General features: G+C 42.8%; 1 protein-coding gene across 5 annotated transcripts; it reads right to left on the bottom strand.

The window, feature by feature from the left end:
- Nucleotides 1–365: 365 nt before the first annotated feature.
- On the bottom strand, nucleotides 366–15,461 carry LOC109935307 (C-X-C chemokine receptor type 2-like). Of its 5 annotated transcripts, XM_048598548.1 has the most exons (3): nucleotides 15,325–15,461; nucleotides 12,679–12,791; nucleotides 366–6,033 (listed from the first exon to the last, which is right to left on the bottom strand). In XM_048598548.1, the coding sequence occupies exons 2-3, from the start codon at nucleotides 12,688–12,690 to the stop codon at nucleotides 4,933–4,935; spliced, it is 1,113 nt and encodes a 370-aa protein (XP_048454505.1). In that variant the 5' UTR covers nucleotides 12,691–12,791; nucleotides 15,325–15,461; the 3' UTR covers nucleotides 366–4,932. The 5 variants fall into 5 exon arrangements, with proteins under 5 accessions (XP_048454505.1, XP_048454507.1, XP_048454509.1 ...); XM_048598550.1 differs by lacking the exon at nucleotides 12,679–12,791; XM_048598552.1 differs by lacking the exon at nucleotides 15,325–15,461 and having other exon boundaries at nucleotides 366–5,939; nucleotides 12,679–12,708.
- Between the last annotated feature and the right edge of the window lie 3,327 nt (nucleotides 15,462–18,788).

Genomic DNA, 18,788 nt, shown 5'->3' with positions numbered 1-18,788 from the left:
CAAGCAGTCTTGCATTGATGAGTTGTAAAGTTTGGCTTAGAAATTCTTTTATACTGGTGTAATATTTTTCATGCAGTCTTTGAAGGGAGTTGATTTAGTTCAGGTGGCTGGACAGCTGGTTAGTCATGCCAACTGTGTGGGTTCAAATTCCGACTACTGGCTCACGTTACCATGAAGGACTCTCCGTCTTGACTTCTCCCCTTGCCTGATGTGGCGACCTTCAGGTTAAATTACTGTCAGTTGTCCCTCTCTAATGAGAAAAAAGCCCTATGGTCTGATAACACTCTGAGTACTTTACCTTTAAAAGACTTCAAAAGTAAATAGAGACTCCAGTAGACCTTGTTTAAAATATAAACATGAAGTGGATTTATTAAATAAACAATGAACAAGCAAGTAATCTGACAGTGATATAATAAGTTATTTACATGAATTATATAATCTAAATGTCACAGAATGGTAAAATAACAAATACAGGATTAAGCCATTCAGCTTCTTGAACATTTTCTATTCATTTAGATCATGGCTCACCTCATTTCTCTGCCCTTGTTTTATAACCTTTAAGACAATTTATATACATATCCACAAACTTTTTACAGGAGAGAATGCCGGATTTCCACCATCTGTTTTGAGGAAATCTTTTTTTTTAATTTCATCCCTAAATGGCCTAGCTTAAATGGTGAGAGGTTGGAAAATGCTGATGTGCAAAGGGGTTTGCATATGCTCATGAGTCACTTCAAATTATTTTTAATCAGGCATTTGGGCATTTTATGACACGTGTCTTGGCAAGTTGGACTTGAACTCAGCCGTTTTGCCCAGAGATAAGAATATTACCATGACACTACAAGAGCTCAGTGAGTCACTTAAAGTTAACATCCAATTGGTAAGTCAAATGGTATGTTGGCCTTCTTCGCAAGGGGATTTAAGTACCAGAGGAACCATTGTAAACTGTGAGGAAGACAATGTAGAACTCCAAAAGGACGTAGACAAGTTGGTGGAGTTGGTGGCAGATGAAGTTAGATGAAGAGAAATGGGGTGAGGTAGTTTATTTTGATATTAAGAACAACAAAAGACAAGACAATAAAAAATTAGTAGAGTTTGCAAGGGGGTACAGGAGCAGAGGCAGATATGCGCACAGATCATTGAAGATAGAGGGTGGAGAAAGCAATTTAAGTATCCTGGAATTTATTGAGAGGGACACAAGATATGGGGAGCAAGATATTTGTTAGATTGCCAATGGAGTACTATGAGTAGTTATGAGTGCCACAGTTTAGGAAGGATAAGAATACATTGGAGAGAGTATAAAAGAGGTTTAGAAGAATGGTTCCAGTGTAAAGACCATTTTTTTTTTCATTTTAGATTTGGGCCAAAATAAAAAAACAACTTCTTTAGACAACCACTATCAAAGGGGTTGCTGCACTTTTGAAAACAAGTTGCTGGGACTCATTGAGAGTTGTGTTATCACTATCCCCTTATTCAAGCGGTGACATATGTTTGAGATCCAAAGTGTGTGTGTGCGCGCGTGTGCGTGCGTACATGTGTGTGTGTGCGTGTGTGTGCGCGCACGCGCGTGCATGTGTGTATGTGTGTGTGTGCGCGTGCATGTGTGTATGTGTGTGTGTGCATGTGTGTATGTGTGTGTGTGCGTGTGTGTGTGTGTGCGCGTGTGTTTGCGTGCACGTGTGTATGTGTGTGCCTGCGTGTGTGTTTGCAAGAGAGAGAGAAAGGCAACTTTCACCCAGAGACTGCTGATTAGTGGGCAGGTGGATAGCCTTTGTGTGAACAATACAAAGGCAGAAGGTGTGCAGAATGCAAGAGACAGTATGTCTCTTTATCTGTCTCTGCAGTGATATCTATCATAAAAGACACAATAATGGAACATTTGGAAGCATTCATGGGATTGGTTAAAGCCAGCACGGTTCATGAAAAACAGGTAAGGGAAATCCAGTGTATTTGGATTTTTAAATGGCTTTTGATAAAGTGTTTCATAAGAGGTTAACGGGAAAAGTTTAAGCACATGGAATAGGGAGTAGTGTATTGACATGAATCAAAAATTGATTGACAAACAAAAAACAGAGAATAGGAGTAAATGGATCATTTTCCAAGTGGCAGACAATGACTAGTGTGGTACCACAGGATCAGTTCTTAGCCCCAGCTATTTATGATTTAACATAAATGATGTGGATGAGGGAACCATGTGCAACATTTAAGTTTGCACAAAACTGAGTGAGATTGTGAGTTGTGAGGAGGATGCAAGGAGGCTTCAAGGTGATTTAAACAAGTTGAGTGAATATGACTAAATGTAAAGTTATACACTTCGATGTGAAGTATGGAAAGGAAGAGTATTATTTAAATAGTGAGATATTTGGAAGTGTAGATGTACAAAGGGATCTGGGTGTCCTTGTACACCAGTAATGAAAGAAAGCAGTTTCTGAAGAAGGGTCTAGGCCCGAAACGTCAGCTTCCCTGCTCCTCTGATGCTGCTTGGCCTGCTGTGTTCATCCAGCTCTACACCTTGTTATCTCAGTTTCAGCAAACAATTAGGAAGGCAGCTGGTGTATTGACATTCATTGCAAGTGGATTTCATTTCAGAAATAGGGATGTCTTACTTCAGTTGTACAGGGCCTTGGTGAGATCGCAAGTGGAGTATTGTGTGCAGTTTTATTTGCAGGGAGTGCAGCAGAAGTTCATCAGGCTGCAATCAGGGATGGGGAGAGATTGGTTCCCTAGCATCCAGCATTTAGAAGGATGAAAGGGGATCTGATTGAAATGTATAAAATTTTAACCGGGCTGGACAGACTAGATGCAGGGAGGATGTTTTCCATGGCTGAGGTGATGAACCAAGGGATACAGTCTGAGGATATAGGGCAGACCATTTTCAGATTGAGATGAGGAAAGTTTTTTTTCACCCAAAAGGTAATGAACCTGCAGAATTCTCTACCACAAAAGGCTGTGAAGGCCAAGTCGTTGAATATTTTCAAGAAAGGGATAGATACATTTTTTAGATTCTTATAGGCATCAAGAGGTATAGGGAGAAAGCAGGATTGTGACATTGAGATCAAGCATCTACCACAATCATATTGAATCTCCAGGCTTGAAGTGATGGAAGGCCCACTCCTGATCCCAATTTCTATGTCTCCATATAACCTAGAAATGAAACAAAGATATTCTCTCTCACCACTTGCTATAAGCCATTGTGTTTAATCAGTGACCAAAAGACTGAACAATTAATTGGTCAACTGCACCATATCTTCAACAAAGTACTTGAAAGGATCAGGGAAATGAGTGAGGAGGCTTACCATGGCTAATCCACCCAGCCTACACAACCTTGGACATTACAGGACAATTTAGCATGGCCAATCCACCTAACCTGCATATCTTTGGACTGTGGGAGGAAACTAGCGCATTTAGCAGAAACCCACACAGGCACATGCGGAATGTACAAACTCCATAGAGACAGCCACCCAAGCTGGAATCAAATCCAGGCCCCCGGCACTGTGAGGCAGCAGTTCCAACCACGTCATAGGTTCAAATCTGCTAATGGGATTCTAACGTGAATGTAATTCTGGTAGGCTGAGATACTGTTGAGTACTCATGCGACGTTAATGCACACCAAGTTCAAGGTCAGGAAAGCTGACCTACCTGAAAGATTCTGAGAACTTCAATGCCAAATTTTAACTAGCCATCAGGGAAACTGTATTTTTGCCACCCATCCCATCCTGCCCCAACCGAATGAAGATTCCCCATTTATGCTTCTAAAAGTTCAGGACAGGCCTAGAAAATTCTGCCTAATTTCATGTACTTAAATCAGCAGGGTCAATTTTTATTGAAGGTCATTGACAGCTACAGTATGCCAGCCTGAATGAAAGTAGCTTTTATGCTCTTCATTATTGGGCCCTTTCTGTGACACCGTTGCAAGCTCACCTTCCGTCTGGGCCTTGCACCTACAGATGTGGGAGATAGAGTGCAGTTCCATCTCTCACCACCACCATTGGAACCTTCCACCCACTGCTGGAAAAGTCAATTTAAGAAGTCAAGGTAAGAAATTTTTGTACACTGCATTTTTTCATATTTTTAAATTGAAGGAACTCCCATTTAAGGTCAAGATGAGGAGGTTTTTAGTCTTTGGAATTCTCTACAGCAAAGAATATTGGAGGATGGGTCATTGAATATGTTCAAAGTTGAGTTTGATTGTTCATTGACAGGTGAATCAAATGTTATGGGACAGACAGGAAGTGGACTTAAGGCTGCAAACAGATGATAAATTATCTTATTGAATGGTGAAGCAGACTTGAAGGGATGAATGATTTATCCCTGCTTCTATTTATTAAGCTCTTAATACTTACTGTCTGTTTAATTCATGCTGACAAGAAATGCTGAGACCAGATGAGGAGTGAGTGAATAGTACAGGCATTGAACTTTTGAAACCTTTTCAAGACCATGTAGTTGTTTCAGACTTAGCTCTTTCTGAGTGCACTCCAATACTGAGGCAATACCAAAAGAAAGAACAGCTCAAAGAGGTGCTCATTTCACAGGAGTGTTTTAGTCAGACCATAGTTATATTAATTCAATTCCATTACATGCAGTGCAAATCAAGCAATTGTTCCTTATCTCTATTCTGTGATTAAGCAGTATGGTTATCTTTGGTAGCAAAGCAGAGTCATTGTTCAGAGTTAGCAATCAGATCACTATCCAACCAATAATATGGATATCCCTCATTATCAAGTGCAGGCAAATTAATGTGATCTGAATGAATACTCATCACACTAGACTTTCAGACAATTGTATGTTAGATATCATTGGCCCATCTCATTGACCCACCTCAAAACTACATAATTACTATATTCAGAACTGAAATCTCTAAAGCATTCCTACTCATTCTTTTAGTACTTTGAAACTTTCCCCCCTCATTCCTTCATGTTTATTATCTCCTGTCTAACTGACATTTTCATCAAAACCAATATGTATACTAGTTGACATAAATCCAGATTCAGTGATTGAGGATACAGATCTCCTGAATTTTGACATGACGGTTTGCTTAATGATCCCTTTCTTGAAAAAGACTTTCACCAGGTTCCTCCTGAATTTTACTCCAATGAATGCATATAAGATTGGATTAATGCAACTGTGCAGGATACCCAAACTTTGAGTTGCAGACAGAGCCCTGTCAATATCATTGCGCCTGTCACAAGTCTCAGCAATGAGATTGCTTCTCATCAGTGTGTCAACGAGCACAGTGATATTGAACGGCAGCCAACAAATTACAAAGGACACCACCACAGCTATGATGATCTTCATAGCTTTATGTTTCTGGAATCCCTTTGTTTGACACAGTTTCAGGATTATCGCAGTGTAACAGAAAATCATGACAGCCAGTGGGATGAGAAACCCAAAAAAATGCTGCAAAAGCCTTGTGGTTATTCTCCATGCTTCAACTGATTCAACATCAAGTACCTCATAACACATGACTCGTTCAAAATGAATGTATTCACCCTTGTACGAAACCGGTAAAGACAGAGCAATAGACACCAACCAAACAGTGGCACAAACCAGCATAATTAGAAATGGTCTCTTCTGCTTCTGGGCCTGTGTAGCGTGGACAATGGACAGATAACGATTGATAGTAATACAAACCAGAAACAGAATCCCACTGTAGAAGTTAATCTCCTGTAACATGCTGATAATTTTACACATGGCATCACCAAACACCCAGCCAGATATGGCATCCACAATCCAAAAAGGCAAGGTCACAGCAAAGAGCAGATCAGCCACTGCCAGATGTAGCAGGTAGGTGTCTGTGGATGATATGGTACGTCGATCATAAAGTAGGACAATCATTACGATCACGTTCCCTGTCACAGCGAGGAAGCACACCAGGCTATAGATAACAGCCAGAGCCGTGGTGATCGACTCATTCACTTCAGGCTGACAGGGCGACATGTCTGGATCAATAATGTAGTCGTAAGGAATTGTATAATTTTCAAATATGTCAGCAAAGTCAAAATTGTCTAATTCAAATTTCTGGCTTGCCATTTTCTGAAAGAGAAAGCGTAGTTTAGGGAGTCAGACTAATCTTAATTTATAATATCAAATGTATATTTGATTTTATAATATCAAATTTATATATCCTCCTCCTCTAACCAAAAAAAAATACTGTGTGGTGGGTCGGAAAGATAAGGGAAGGCCTTTTTTTTACTTTATTCTTTTGGCAATCTAGATTAGAGGGGATGGAAGCTAAGGCAGTTGCATGCTCCTTTTGTAGGATGTGGGAGGTAAGGGTCACTCCTAGTGTCCCCTCTGACTTCACCTGCAAGAAGTGCACCCAACTCCAGCTCCTCACAAACCGCGTTAGGGAACTGGAGCTGGAGCTGGATGAACTTCGGATCATTCGGGAGGCTGAGGGGGTGATAGAGAGGAGTTACAGGGAGGTGGTCACACCCAAGGTACGGGACAAAAGTAGCTGGGTGACTGTCAGGAAGAGGAAAGGGAATAGGCAGACAGTGCAGGGATCCCCTGTGGCTGTTCCCCTCAATAATAAGTATACCGTTTTGGATACGAGGGGGAAACGACCTACCAGGGGAAGGCCATAGCGGAAAAGTTTCTGGCACTGAGCCTGGCTCTGTGGCTCAGAAGGAAAGGGGGGAGAATAGGAGAGCGATAGTGATAGGAGATTTAATGGTTAGGGGAACAGACAGGAGATTCTGTGGTACCGAGCGAGACTCCCAGATGGTATGTTGCCTCCCGGGTGCCAGGGTCAGGGGTGTCTCTAATCGCGTCTACAGGATTCTTAAGGGGGAGGGTGAGCGGCCAGAAGTTGTGGTACACATCGGTACCAATGATATAGCTAGGAAACAGGATGAGGACCTGAAAAGTGAATGTAGGGAGTTAGGATGGAAGCTAAAAGCCAGGACGACCAGAGTAGTAATCTCAGGATTGCTACTGGTGCCACGGGCTAGTGAGACCAGAAACAGAGACCCAGTGCAACTGAACACGTGGCTACAGAGCTGGTATAGGAGGGAGGGCTTCAGATATGTGGGTCGCTGAGATACAGAGGGTGGTGGTTGATGGGAAATGTTCATCCTAGAGTTCAGTTACGAGTGGTGTACCTCAAGGATCTGTTTTGGGGCCACTGCTGTTTGTCATTTTTATAAATGACCTGGATGAGGGCGTAGAAGGGTGGGTTAGTAAATTTGCGGAAGACACCAAAGTCGGTGGAGTTGTGGATAGTGCGGAAAGATGTTGCAGGTTACAGAGGGACATCGATAAGCTGCAGAGCTGGGCTCAGAAATGGCAAATGGAGTTGAATGTGGAAAAGTGTGAGGTGATTCACTTTGGAAGGAGTAATAGGAATACAGAGTACTGGGCTAATGGTAAGATTCTTGGTAGTGTGGATGAGCAGAGAGATCTTGGTGTCCATGTGCATAGATCACTGAAAGTTGCCACCCAGGTTGATAGGGTTGTTAAAAAGGCGTACGGTGTGTTAGGTTTTATTGGTAGAGGGATTGAGTTTCGGAGCCGTGAGGTCATGTTGCAGCTGTACAAAACTCTGGTGCGGCCGCACTTGGAGTATTGCGTACAGTTCTGGTCGCCGCATTATAGGAAGGATGTGGAAGCATTGGAAAGGGTGCAGAGGAGATTTACCAGGATGTTGCCTGGTATGGAGGGAAGGTCATTAGAGAGAAGAAGGTTAAGAGGTGACTTGATAGAGACATACAAGATGATTAGAGGATTAGATAGGGTGGACAGTGGGAGCCTTTTTCCTCGGATGGTGATGGCTAGCACGAGGGGATATGCTTTAAATTGAGGGGTGATAGATATAGGACAGATGTCAGAGGTAGGTTCTTTACTCAGAGAGTAGTAAGGGCATGGAATGCCCTGCCTGCAAAAAAAGTAGACTCGCCAACTTTAAGGGCATTTAAATGGTCATTGGATAAACATATGGATGATAATGGAATAGTTTAGGTTAGATGGGCTTCAGATTGGTTTCACAGGTCGGCGCAACATCGAGGGCCAAAGGGCCTGTACTGCGCTGTAATGTTCTATGTTCTATGTTCTATGTTCTATGTCTTATGAGGAAAGGCTGAGGGACTTGAGGCTGTTTTTGTTAGAGAGAAGAAGGTTAAGAGGTGACTTGATAGAGACGTACAAGATGATCAGAGGATTAGATAGGGTGGACAGTGGGAGCCTTTTTTCTCGGATGGTGATGGCTAGCACGAGGGGACATAGCTTTAAATTGAGGGGTGATAGATATAGGACAGATGTCAGAGGTAGGTTCTTTACTCAGAGAGTAGTAAGTGCGTGGAATGCCCTGCCTGCAAAAGTAGTAGACTCGCCAACTTTAAGGGCATTTAAATGGTCATTGGATAAACATATGGATGATAATGGAATAGTGTAGGTTAGATGGGCTTCAGATTGGTTTCACAGGTCGGCGCAACATCGAGGGCCGAAGGGCCTGTACTGCGCTGTAATGTTCTATGTTCTATGTTCTATGTTCTATACCTTCTGGGGAAGGTGGGACCTGTTCAGGAAGGACAGGTTGCACCTGAACTGGAGGGGCACCAATATCCTGGGCAGGAGGTTTGCTAGAGCTCTTCGGGAGGGTTTAAACTAGCTGGTTCGTTGTTCCGCTGATGTTTCGTTACCGTGCTGGGTAACATCATCAGTGCAGCCTCCAATGAAGCGCCGTTGTGTTTTCCCACCTGGTTTTTAAACTCTGGAGTCCGTTGATCTGGAATACCTCACTTCCAGTTTTCCTTCTCAATGGAGTGTATCGGGGGTCGAGCTCTACGCGTTTGCTGATGACTCACGGCCAATACTCACTCATCTCTATTCACATGGATAAGGAGAACCACCAATTCGATTGGGACAACACCAAGATTCTGGAACAAGCAAAGCAGAGACAGGCACGGGAGTTCCTGGAAGCCTGGGTACTCCACGAAGAAAGCTATCAACAAACACATGGAATTCTACCCCACATACACTCCATTGCAAAGGAAAACCGGAAGTGAGGTAATCCTGCCCAACAGATTCCAGAGTTTAAAAACCAGGCGGGAAAACACAACGGTGCTTCATTGGAGGCTGCACTGATGATGTTACCCAGCACGGTAATGAAACGTCTGCGGAACAACGAACCAGCTTGGTGAGCCAACCAACCACAACACCCACAACCCGAGCTACTCCAAAACCTTAAACAGTTTAAACTATTTTTGGCACTGGGATTGGAACCAGAACTACAGATAAGAGGATGGGGTAGCCGGTGTACAGACAGATAGAGCAAGCAGAGAGTCTGTGAGGAAGGATAAGCAGTTGATAGGGCAAAGTTGCAGTCAGTGTGATGGATTAAGGTGTGTCTACTTCAATGCAAGAATTGTCAGGAATAAGAATGACAAACTTAGAGCATGGATCAGTACTTGGAGCTACGATGTTGAGGCCATTACGAAGACTTGGATAACACAGGGACAGGAATGGTTGTTGGATGTTCCAGGGTTTAGAGGTTTCAAAAGAAATAGGGAGGGAGGTAAAAGAGGTAGGGGAGTGGCATTGCTAGTCAGGGATGGTATCACAACTGCAGAAAGGGAGGTCGTGGAGGAGGGTTTGTCCACTGAGTCAGTATGGGTGGAAGTCAGAAACAGGAAAGGAGCAGTCACTTTCTGAGGAGTTTTCTATAGACCCCCCCAATAGCAACAGAGACACTGAGGAAAAGATTAGGAGACAGATTTTGGAAAGGTGAAGAAGTAGTCGGGTTGTTGTCATGGGTGAATTCAACTTCCCTAATATCAACTGGAACCTCCTTAGTGCAAATAGTTTGGATGGAGCAGATTTTATCAGGTGTCTCCAGGAAGGATTTCTGAATCAATATGTAGATAGACCGACTAGAGGGGAGGCCATATTGGATTTGGTGCTTGGCAACGAATCAGGCCAGGTTTGTCCTACTGAGGCAAGGAAATGATGGTAAGGTGAAGGAACCTTGGATGACAAGACATGTAGAACATCTAGTGAAGACGAAGAAGGAACCTTACTTAAGGTTGAGGAAGCAAGGATCGGACAGGGCTCTAGAGGTCTACAAGGTAGCCAGGAAGGAACTGAAGAATGGACTTAGGAGAGCTAGAAGGGGGCATGAGAAAACCTTGGCGGGTAGGACCAAGGAAAATCCCAAGGCGTTCTATACTTATGTGAGGAACAAGAGGATGGCCAGAGTGAGGGTAGGGCCAATCAGGGACAGTGGAGGGGACTTGTGAGCGGAGTCAGAAGAGGTAGGGGAGGTTTAATGAATACTTTGCTTCAGTATTCATCAGTGAGAGGGACCTTGATGTTTGTGAGAACAGCATGAAACAGGCAGATATGCTCAAACAGGTTGTTATTAAGAAGGAGGATGTGCTAGAAATTTTGAAAAACTTAGGGCCAGACGGAATATGCCCAAGGTTACTAAGAGAAGTGAGGGAAGATTTTGCTGCCCCTTTGGCAATGATCTTTAAGTCCTCACTGTCCACTGGAGTAGTACCAGATGATTTGAGGGTGGCAAATATCATTCCCTTGTTCAAGAAAGGGAATAGGGATAATCCTGGGGATTACAGACCAGTCAGTCTTACTTCTGTCGTGGGCAAATTATTGGAAAGGATTCTGAGAGATAGTATTTATGATTATTTGGAAAAGCACAGTTTGATTAGAAATAGTCAGCATGGCTTTGTGAGGGACAGGTCATGCCTCACAAGCCTTATTCAATTCTTTGAGGATGTGACAAAACACATTGATGGAGGTAGAGCAGTGGATGTGGTGTATATGGATTTTAGCAAGGCACTTGATAAGGTTCCCCATGGTAGGCTCATTCAGAAAGTAAGTAGGCATGGGATTCAGGGAAATCTGGCTGTCTGGATACAAAACTGGCTGTCCAATAGAGGACAGAGGGTTATAGTAGATGGAAAGTATTCAGCCTGGAGCTTGGTGACCAGTGGTGTGCCACAGGGATCTGTTCTGGGATCTCTCCTCTTTGTGACCTTTATAAATGACTTGGATGAGGAAGTGGAAGGGTGGGTTAGTAAGTTTGCCGATGACACGAAGGTTGGTGGAGTTGTGGATAGTATGGAGGGCTGTTGTAGGTTGCAATGGGACATTGACAGGATGCAGAACTGAGTAAAGAAGTGGCAGATGGAATTCAACCCAGAAAAGTGTGAAGTGATTCATTTTGGAAGGTCGAATTTGAATACAGCATACAGGGTTAATGGCAGGATTCTCGGCAGTGTGGAGGAACAGAGGAATCTTGGGGTCCATGTCCATTGATCCCTCAAAGTTACTACCCAAGCTGATAGGGTTGTAAAGAAGGCGTATGGTGTGTTGGCTTTGATTGGCAGGGGAATTAAGTTTAAGAGCCGTGAGGTTATGCTGCAGCTCTATAAAACCCTGGTTAGACCACACTTGGAATATTTTGTTCAGTTCTGGTCACCTCATTATAAGAAAGATGTGGAAGCTTTAGAGAGGGTGCAGAGGAGATTTACCAGGATGCTGCCTGGACTAGAGGGCAGGTCTTATGAGGAAAGTTTGAGGGAACTAGGGCTTTTCTCATTGGAGCGAAGAAGGATGAGAGGTGACTTAATGAGGTGTACAAGATGATGAGAGGCATAGATGGAGTGGATAGCCAGACAGTTTTTCCTAGGGCGGAAATGACTATCACAAGGGGGCATAATTTTAAGGTGATTGGAGGGAGGTGTAGGGGAGATGTCAGAGGTAAGTTCTTTACACAGAGAGTGGTGGGTGTGTGGAATGCGCTGTCGGCAGTGGTAGTGGAGTCAGATACTTTAGAGACTTTTAAGTGACTCTTGGATAGGCACATGGAGGATAGTAAAATGTAGGGTATGCGGGGTAGATTGATCTTAGAGTAAGATAATAGGTTGGCACAACATCGTGGGCTGAAGGGCCTGTACTGTGCTGTGTTGTTCTATGTTCTATGTTCTATTGTTACATCAGGTATGTTGTGAAAACTATATTTTCGTGTTTTTCTGATTTTTGATTGTGGCTGAAATTGCAACTGCTATTTATATTGTTTGTTCAACTGGTGAGGGTAAGTCACTGCAGACAGTATATTAATAATCTCTATCCAGGGCCTAATGGCCTGCACCTCGCCTTTTAAAGGAATGGACTGCAGGGATAGTGGAAGCATTGGTCAGAATATTCCATAACTCACTGGATTCCAAGAAGATTCCAGCAGATTTGAAAACTACTAATCATAGAATCATAGAAATTCACAGTACAGAAGGAGGCCATTCGACCCATCATGTCTGTACCAGCTCCTGAAAGAGCTATCCAACTCATCCCACTCTCCAGCCCATCTCAATAGCCATTTAACTTTATGCCTTTCAAATATATACCCAGCTCTCTTTTGAAACCTCTGATGAAATTCACATCCACCACTCTCTGAGGCAGTGTGTTCCAAATCTTGCACAACCTTCTGATTAAAGAAGGGGAAGTGATGGCCAAGTGGTATTATCGGCAGATTGTTAATCCAGAGACGCAGATAACGTTCTGGGGACCTGAGTTTGAATCCTGCCACAGCAAATGGTGGAATTTGAATTCAATAAATATTAATCTATTGTTGATGGTCCGGAGAAAACCCAAAGCCAATCCATCCATATTTTTAATACTGATAAAGCTGTGTAATCAGGAGCTGTCCTTTACTGCCATCCTTACCTGGTCTGGCATACATGTGACTCCAGATCAGCAGCAATGTTGTTGACTCTACCTTCCCTCTGGGCAATTAGGGATGGGCAATAAATGCTGGCTTAGCCAGTGACGCCCTCATCCTGTGAACGAATAAAGAAAAAATTTCTCTTCTATTGCCTCCTAGCTCTCTTCCGGCCAGCCTTGAAAATATGCTGCCCCTGTTCAAGAAGAGTTTGTGGTTTTAGCAAGGTAATGTATTATCATGGATTGGGGATTAATTACAGCACAGGACGTACCAGTTGTGATTAACAGGTCTTTTTCATGCTGGAAAAATGGAACTAGTGCAGTGTCACAAAGATTAGTCCTAAGGCATCAATTATTTATTATTTATATTGATGACTTGAAGGGGACAAAGTGTAATGTATTTCAGAACTGCTCTGAAGAAGGCTCACTGGACAGGAGACATTAATTCTGCTTTCTCTCCACAGATGCTGCCAGACCTCCTGAGTTTTTCAGCAATTTCTGTTTCAGTTTCTGCTCATCTATCCTCTGTTTCATTTTCCAATAATCTAAAATCTCTCGTCTCTGGTTACTGATTCTCCTCTTGGTGATATTTAAGTTGGATTTATGACAAAACAGGAAATGGGCACAGAGAGAAGGCTCTGGCATAGGCCAAAACATTGCTCCAAATGTATATTGCCCTTCCTCATATCCAAACTATTTAGAATTTGCCTGGATAGGTGCTTGGGCTAAAACACTGATACATATCTATGGTTAAACTAACAAAGAAATTCTGAAGCAAAATATCAGCTGTTGGAAGAAATTACTTGGAATGTACTTATGAAATCAAATGCACACAGAGATATCTTTTCAGTATTCTGGAAGAAGCCATCTCAAAATGAAGTCAAAATGAAGATGGCGATATCATCCTTTTAGCACAGAGAGGTATAAATCCATTTTAAAAGTGTCAAAAGTATTTTCTTGTTACAGCCAGCAGGACCCTCCAATATAGAAATTGGGTCATGTAACACAACTAGATCTCCAATTGAAATATTTGTCTAGATTAGTTGGAGCATTCACCATAAGTTGTGACCTGTTTCACCAGAGATGAATTAAGAGGTCTATATAAATTAAGTCTTTTGTGGGTTCTAGAAGAGCAGGAATTTTCTTCTGGTGCTAACATATATGCTGCTATCCTAGGCCTGAAAGCAATAAGTGTTGGAGGTCACAGCGGGTCAGGTAGCATTCATGGAGAGAAAGCAAGCTAACGTTTCAAATCTAGATGACTCTTTGTCAGAGCTGATGTGAAGTGTGGAGAGTACCTATCATAGGTCTCGCAAACATCATGGTTGCAATAACCTCATCATCCCATGCAGTTCACACTGACTACCCCAGTGCAATCCTGACATCTCAGGCCAGCAACTGTATCAGAACGTCTACTTTGCATCCCACAAATAGGGGTGGCACGGTGGCTCAGTGGTTAGCGCCAGGGGCCTGGGTTCAATTCCAGTTTGCATATTCTCCCCGTGTCTGTGTGGGTTTCCTCTGGTTCCTCTGGTTTCCTCCCACAGTCCAAAGATGTGCAGGTTAGGGTGGATTGGTCATGTTAAATTGCCCCGTAATGTCCAGGGATGTGTAGGTTAGGTGGATTAGCCATGGCAAATGCAAGGCTACTGGGATAGAGTAGGGGTTGAGTCTGGGTGGGATGCTCTTCTGAGAGACAGTGTGGATTTGTTGGGCCAAACGGCATGTTTCCACACTGTAGGGATTCTATTCTTATTCTCATTCTATATTCAAATGGCATTAAAGGAGGCTGAACTGGATTACTAGCCACAACACACTTCTACTTTCTGTTGTACCCAAGGTTTGTACCTAGGTACTTACAAGGATGTTTGGTTCTAGATGCAATGTGGCATCCAGTTAAAGAATAGGCATTACTAGACAGAAGAAAGGACATCCTGTCTCCTTATTTTGAGCATTGCTGCAGAACTTCCAATATGGTTCATCATGCATTTGAAACTTGAAGTGAGCAGAACAATATGAACTGCAAATGAATGTTCAAAGTGCATTCAAATTTTTCCTCCTGCTCCTGAGTAGGACAGTTCATGTACAAACAATTTCCAGAACAGCCTGGCATCATATGTTCCAGAGCCACCATTTTAGTACTGTCGTCTTAAAAGAACAAGTAGATTTCTTTTTTTGCCTTTCTGAATTAAAAAAAATGTAGCTTATATAACATTTCTTGCAAGCCTAATTCTTCATGTTTAGCAACACAAGCAATATGTTGTGTAATCTCCATGTTCCAGCACCAACCCTCCCCCCGCAACCATTCCCAGCCACCCACCAACACACCCGTCCCCGCCATCCCCCATTACCTGATTTTGTATAACACCAGGCAAAGGATAACAAACATAAGCCCCCTTAAAACCTTTTGCACACTTGGGCCTCTTGTCTCTATAACACAGAATAAAAGCATCACACTCTCCTTCAGCATGGAGGTAGTGTCAGCCTAGACTTTTGTGCTCAACACTGTCTAGCTGACAGATGACATTATAGTCTTGTCTGTATGTCATCTTTGTGAGAAGCATTGTGAGATATCTGCTCATTTTGTAAATACAATACTAAGATTTTCAAATATGAAAATTGAACAGCTGCAAAATAATACCTACATACCTTCTTAAAAGATGTTTTTTTTCCAGTCTTTACGCTTCTGCACAAGGTTTCTTGACCAGGCAGTGTGGCATGCACAAAGATGGCAATTCATTGGCTGCTATGACACTTAGCGACATGAACCACAGTTTTATATCCCGGCTGAGTGAGAACACTGTCTAATGTGTATCCTGTCAAATCTATGGTCTATATAATTTGCAAAGTGATGGGAAGTGTGTTGTAATACATTTAGTAATTTTAAGGCAATGTGCACGATGTCTGCAAGAAGTGATGCAAGGATAAAAATACTAGACATCATGTGCAAAACTTAGTATGGAGTGAAAAAATGTCACAACCTGGCTCATATCTCTTATCCTGCATGTGTTACAGGAGTAGAATTGGGATTGGTAGTTTGCCTGGTATAGTTTCTCACAGGATTCTCATCTCAACTGAATTTGCCATTTGGGAATCATGCACATGTAACACTGATGTTTTAGTTGTGATTCTGTTTATTCAAATTTAGATTTTTAGATTGAGATTTGTTTTAGATTTAGATTTTATTGTCATTGTAGAGGTGTACAGTGAAAAGTGTATAATGTCACTACATTTGGCGTCACCTCAGGTACCAAAGTAGAAAGAGAAACAATGGTTAAAAAGTTAAGCGTTACTTCATAGAAACAGTAGAAAAAATAAAGAAATAAGATAATAGTTAACGTTAAAGTCTTTTGTAGTCTGAAAGAGGAAAATAAAGGAATAAGTTAAAAAGTTCAACAATCTTTGATGAGTTGCCGAGAGACCAGGCTGGGAGCTGCCAAGAGACCAGCTGTGACTCACCACAAGCTGCCAGAAGACCAAGCTGAGATCTGCTGAGAGCTGCTGAGAGAACAGGCTGACAGCTGCCAGAGACCAGGCTGAGACCCACCACGAGCTGCCAGAAGACCAGGCTGTGACTCACCATGAGCTGCCAGGAGACCAGGCTGAGAGCCGCAAAGAGACCAGGCTGTGACCCACCACAAACTGCTGAGAGACCAGGCCGAGAGATACTGGGAAAACAGCCAGTAACCCTCCACAGGGGAGATGAACACCAAGATGGAGAAAACACCAGAAAGTGGGATAAAAGGGGGAACAAAGAAGTAAATGAGAAATAAACAGAAGGAGCAGAGGAACTCGGGTTTGAGTGTCCTACTCCACTGCTATCTTGACCCCGGGGTGTTCTTATTAAAGTGGCTCAATTGAGAGATATCATTTAAGCATTGAAATGTCGATTATTTTATCCCTCTGCCTTGTACCACATACCAGATGCCAGTGAGAGAAGGATCCAGCTCCTGATTTCACACCTTCATCAGTATGAAAAAAATGTATGGTTTGGCTTTGAGAATTGGGATGTCTCTTTGTCCAATGTAGATAAGGAATACTGAAGTAAGGACTTGGAAATGGACAGCCTTCCATCTCATAAGACAAAATTTTGCATTATTTTGTGACTTTTATTCATTGCCTGCTATGACTCAGAATATTTACTCTGGTATGGCAGTCTCTGCTATATTTGCTGTAGAGAAAGCCGGCTGAGCAAATGCATGATTCATTGGCCTGTTTTTTTTTCTCTCCAGGCCCTCTTCTCAGTTATGTAGTCTTTTCTGTCTTTTGCTCACCTCTTTCAGACATTCAGGTTTCAGAGGTCAAAGCTGTCCCCCAGTTGTCAATGAAAATGTCTGGTATGTTGTTATCCCGCTTGCAAGGGTATTTGTAATGAATGTGTTGAGGGCATAATCTCAGAATAAAGTGTTGCACATTTAAGACAAATGGGGAGGAATTTCTTCTCTTTGAGAGTTGTGTCACCAGTGGGTACTGAATGTAAAATTTACAAGTTGTTTTTGAGGTATTGCCACTTATTATGAAGAGTGTTTGATAAAATAGCACAACAATAAAGACATGTTTCATCACTAGTAGATTCAAAATTAATACAGTTTATTGAGCTAAAAGTATATGAGAAGCAACTGAATTTATACAAAATTCTACTTTTCTTGAACAGAGCTTGTTAACAATAAGTAACCAGAAATGGCTCTTCAGGGATTTTAACCTAATTCCCAGCAGAAACCTTGTGTTCAGATAAACTGATCTTTGTCCTCCACCCTATTTTGTTTTGCATTGTAGTCGGCATATTTGGTTGAAGGATCTTTATCACAAAGCGTTTTATGGAGAGCGGGAGAGGGGAGGTGACAGATTGCTCACGCTCTCACACGACCTCTATTGAATACAACAGACATTAGAAGAGCCACATCCAGTACAATAACATGCTGCAGACGACCTTATCTAAGTGAGAGTGAAACTTGTGAGTCATAGAGAGACAGAGAGATATAGAAAAAGAGTGAGAGCAGTTTTAGCAGTGACAATGCTCAATAGTGGGTGCTGATTGCACTGCAAATAGGTGACAGAGAAAGAGCAATGAATCCCAGACTAAAACAAATTTGGGGCAGGAAGGGATTTTGGAGGGCAGGTCAGGAAGTACAAAGGGGTGTCTGAAATTCATATAGCACCCCAAAAAGGACATACAGCTTTCCACCCACCTTTTCAACAATGATTTTTTTTAAGAACTGCTTTCTCAACTAACCATGAGTCAAACAGATGGACACAGTGCCCAGTAAGAGAGAAAAGAAAGGGAAGCAAACAAAGGAATTGCTGATAGTGAACCAGGAGAGAAGTAAGTGCTCAATGGGTGCTAGCAGGAAGTGTGAACAGTTGAATAAGGGTTGGCTGTGATGGGAGTAACCCATACAGGGTATGACCTGAGAGTTTGGGGGGTGAGTAATGAACATGCAGGAAGGTTTTCACACTCTGAAATTGTTAAACTCAACATTGAGTCCCAGTATCTGTAAGGTACTTAGGCAGATGATGAGATGTTGTTCCTCCTGCTTACATTGAGCTTCACTGGAGCACATCAACAGGCCTGAGACTGAAATGTTGGCATGGAAACCTGGTGGTGTGTTGAAGTGGCGGACTCTAGAATCTCAGGGTAATTTTACAGATAGGATATCTACGGCAGGTGGTGGGGGAACCAACAAGAGGGAAAAACATACTTGACCTCATCCTTACCAATCTGCCAGCTGCAGTTGTATCTGTCCATGACAGTATCGGTAAGAGTGACCATCGCACAGTCCTTGTGGAGACGAAGTCCAGCCTTGACATTGAGAACAACCTCCATCGTGTTGTGTGGCACTATCACCGTGCTAAATGGGACAGACTTCACACAGATCGAGCAACTCAAGACTGGGCATCCATGAGGCGCTGTGGGCCATCAACAGGAGCAGAATTGTACTCCAGCACAATCTGTAACCTCATGGCCGCGGCATATCCCCCTCTCAACCATTACCATCAAACCAGGGGATCAACCCTGGTTCAATGGAGAGTGCAGGAGGGCATGCCAGGAACAGCACCGGGCAGACCTGAGGATGAGGTGTCAACCTGGTGAAGCCACCAAACAGGACGACTTG

Source organism: Rhincodon typus, chromosome 7, assembly GCF_021869965.1.
Source record: "Rhincodon typus isolate 14 chromosome 7, sRhiTyp1.1, whole genome shotgun sequence".
Classification (NCBI taxonomy): domain Eukaryota; kingdom Metazoa; phylum Chordata; class Chondrichthyes; order Orectolobiformes; family Rhincodontidae; genus Rhincodon; species Rhincodon typus.
The sequence above is the reverse complement of the archived record's forward strand: the minus strand, read 5'-3'. Positions and strand labels throughout refer to the sequence as shown.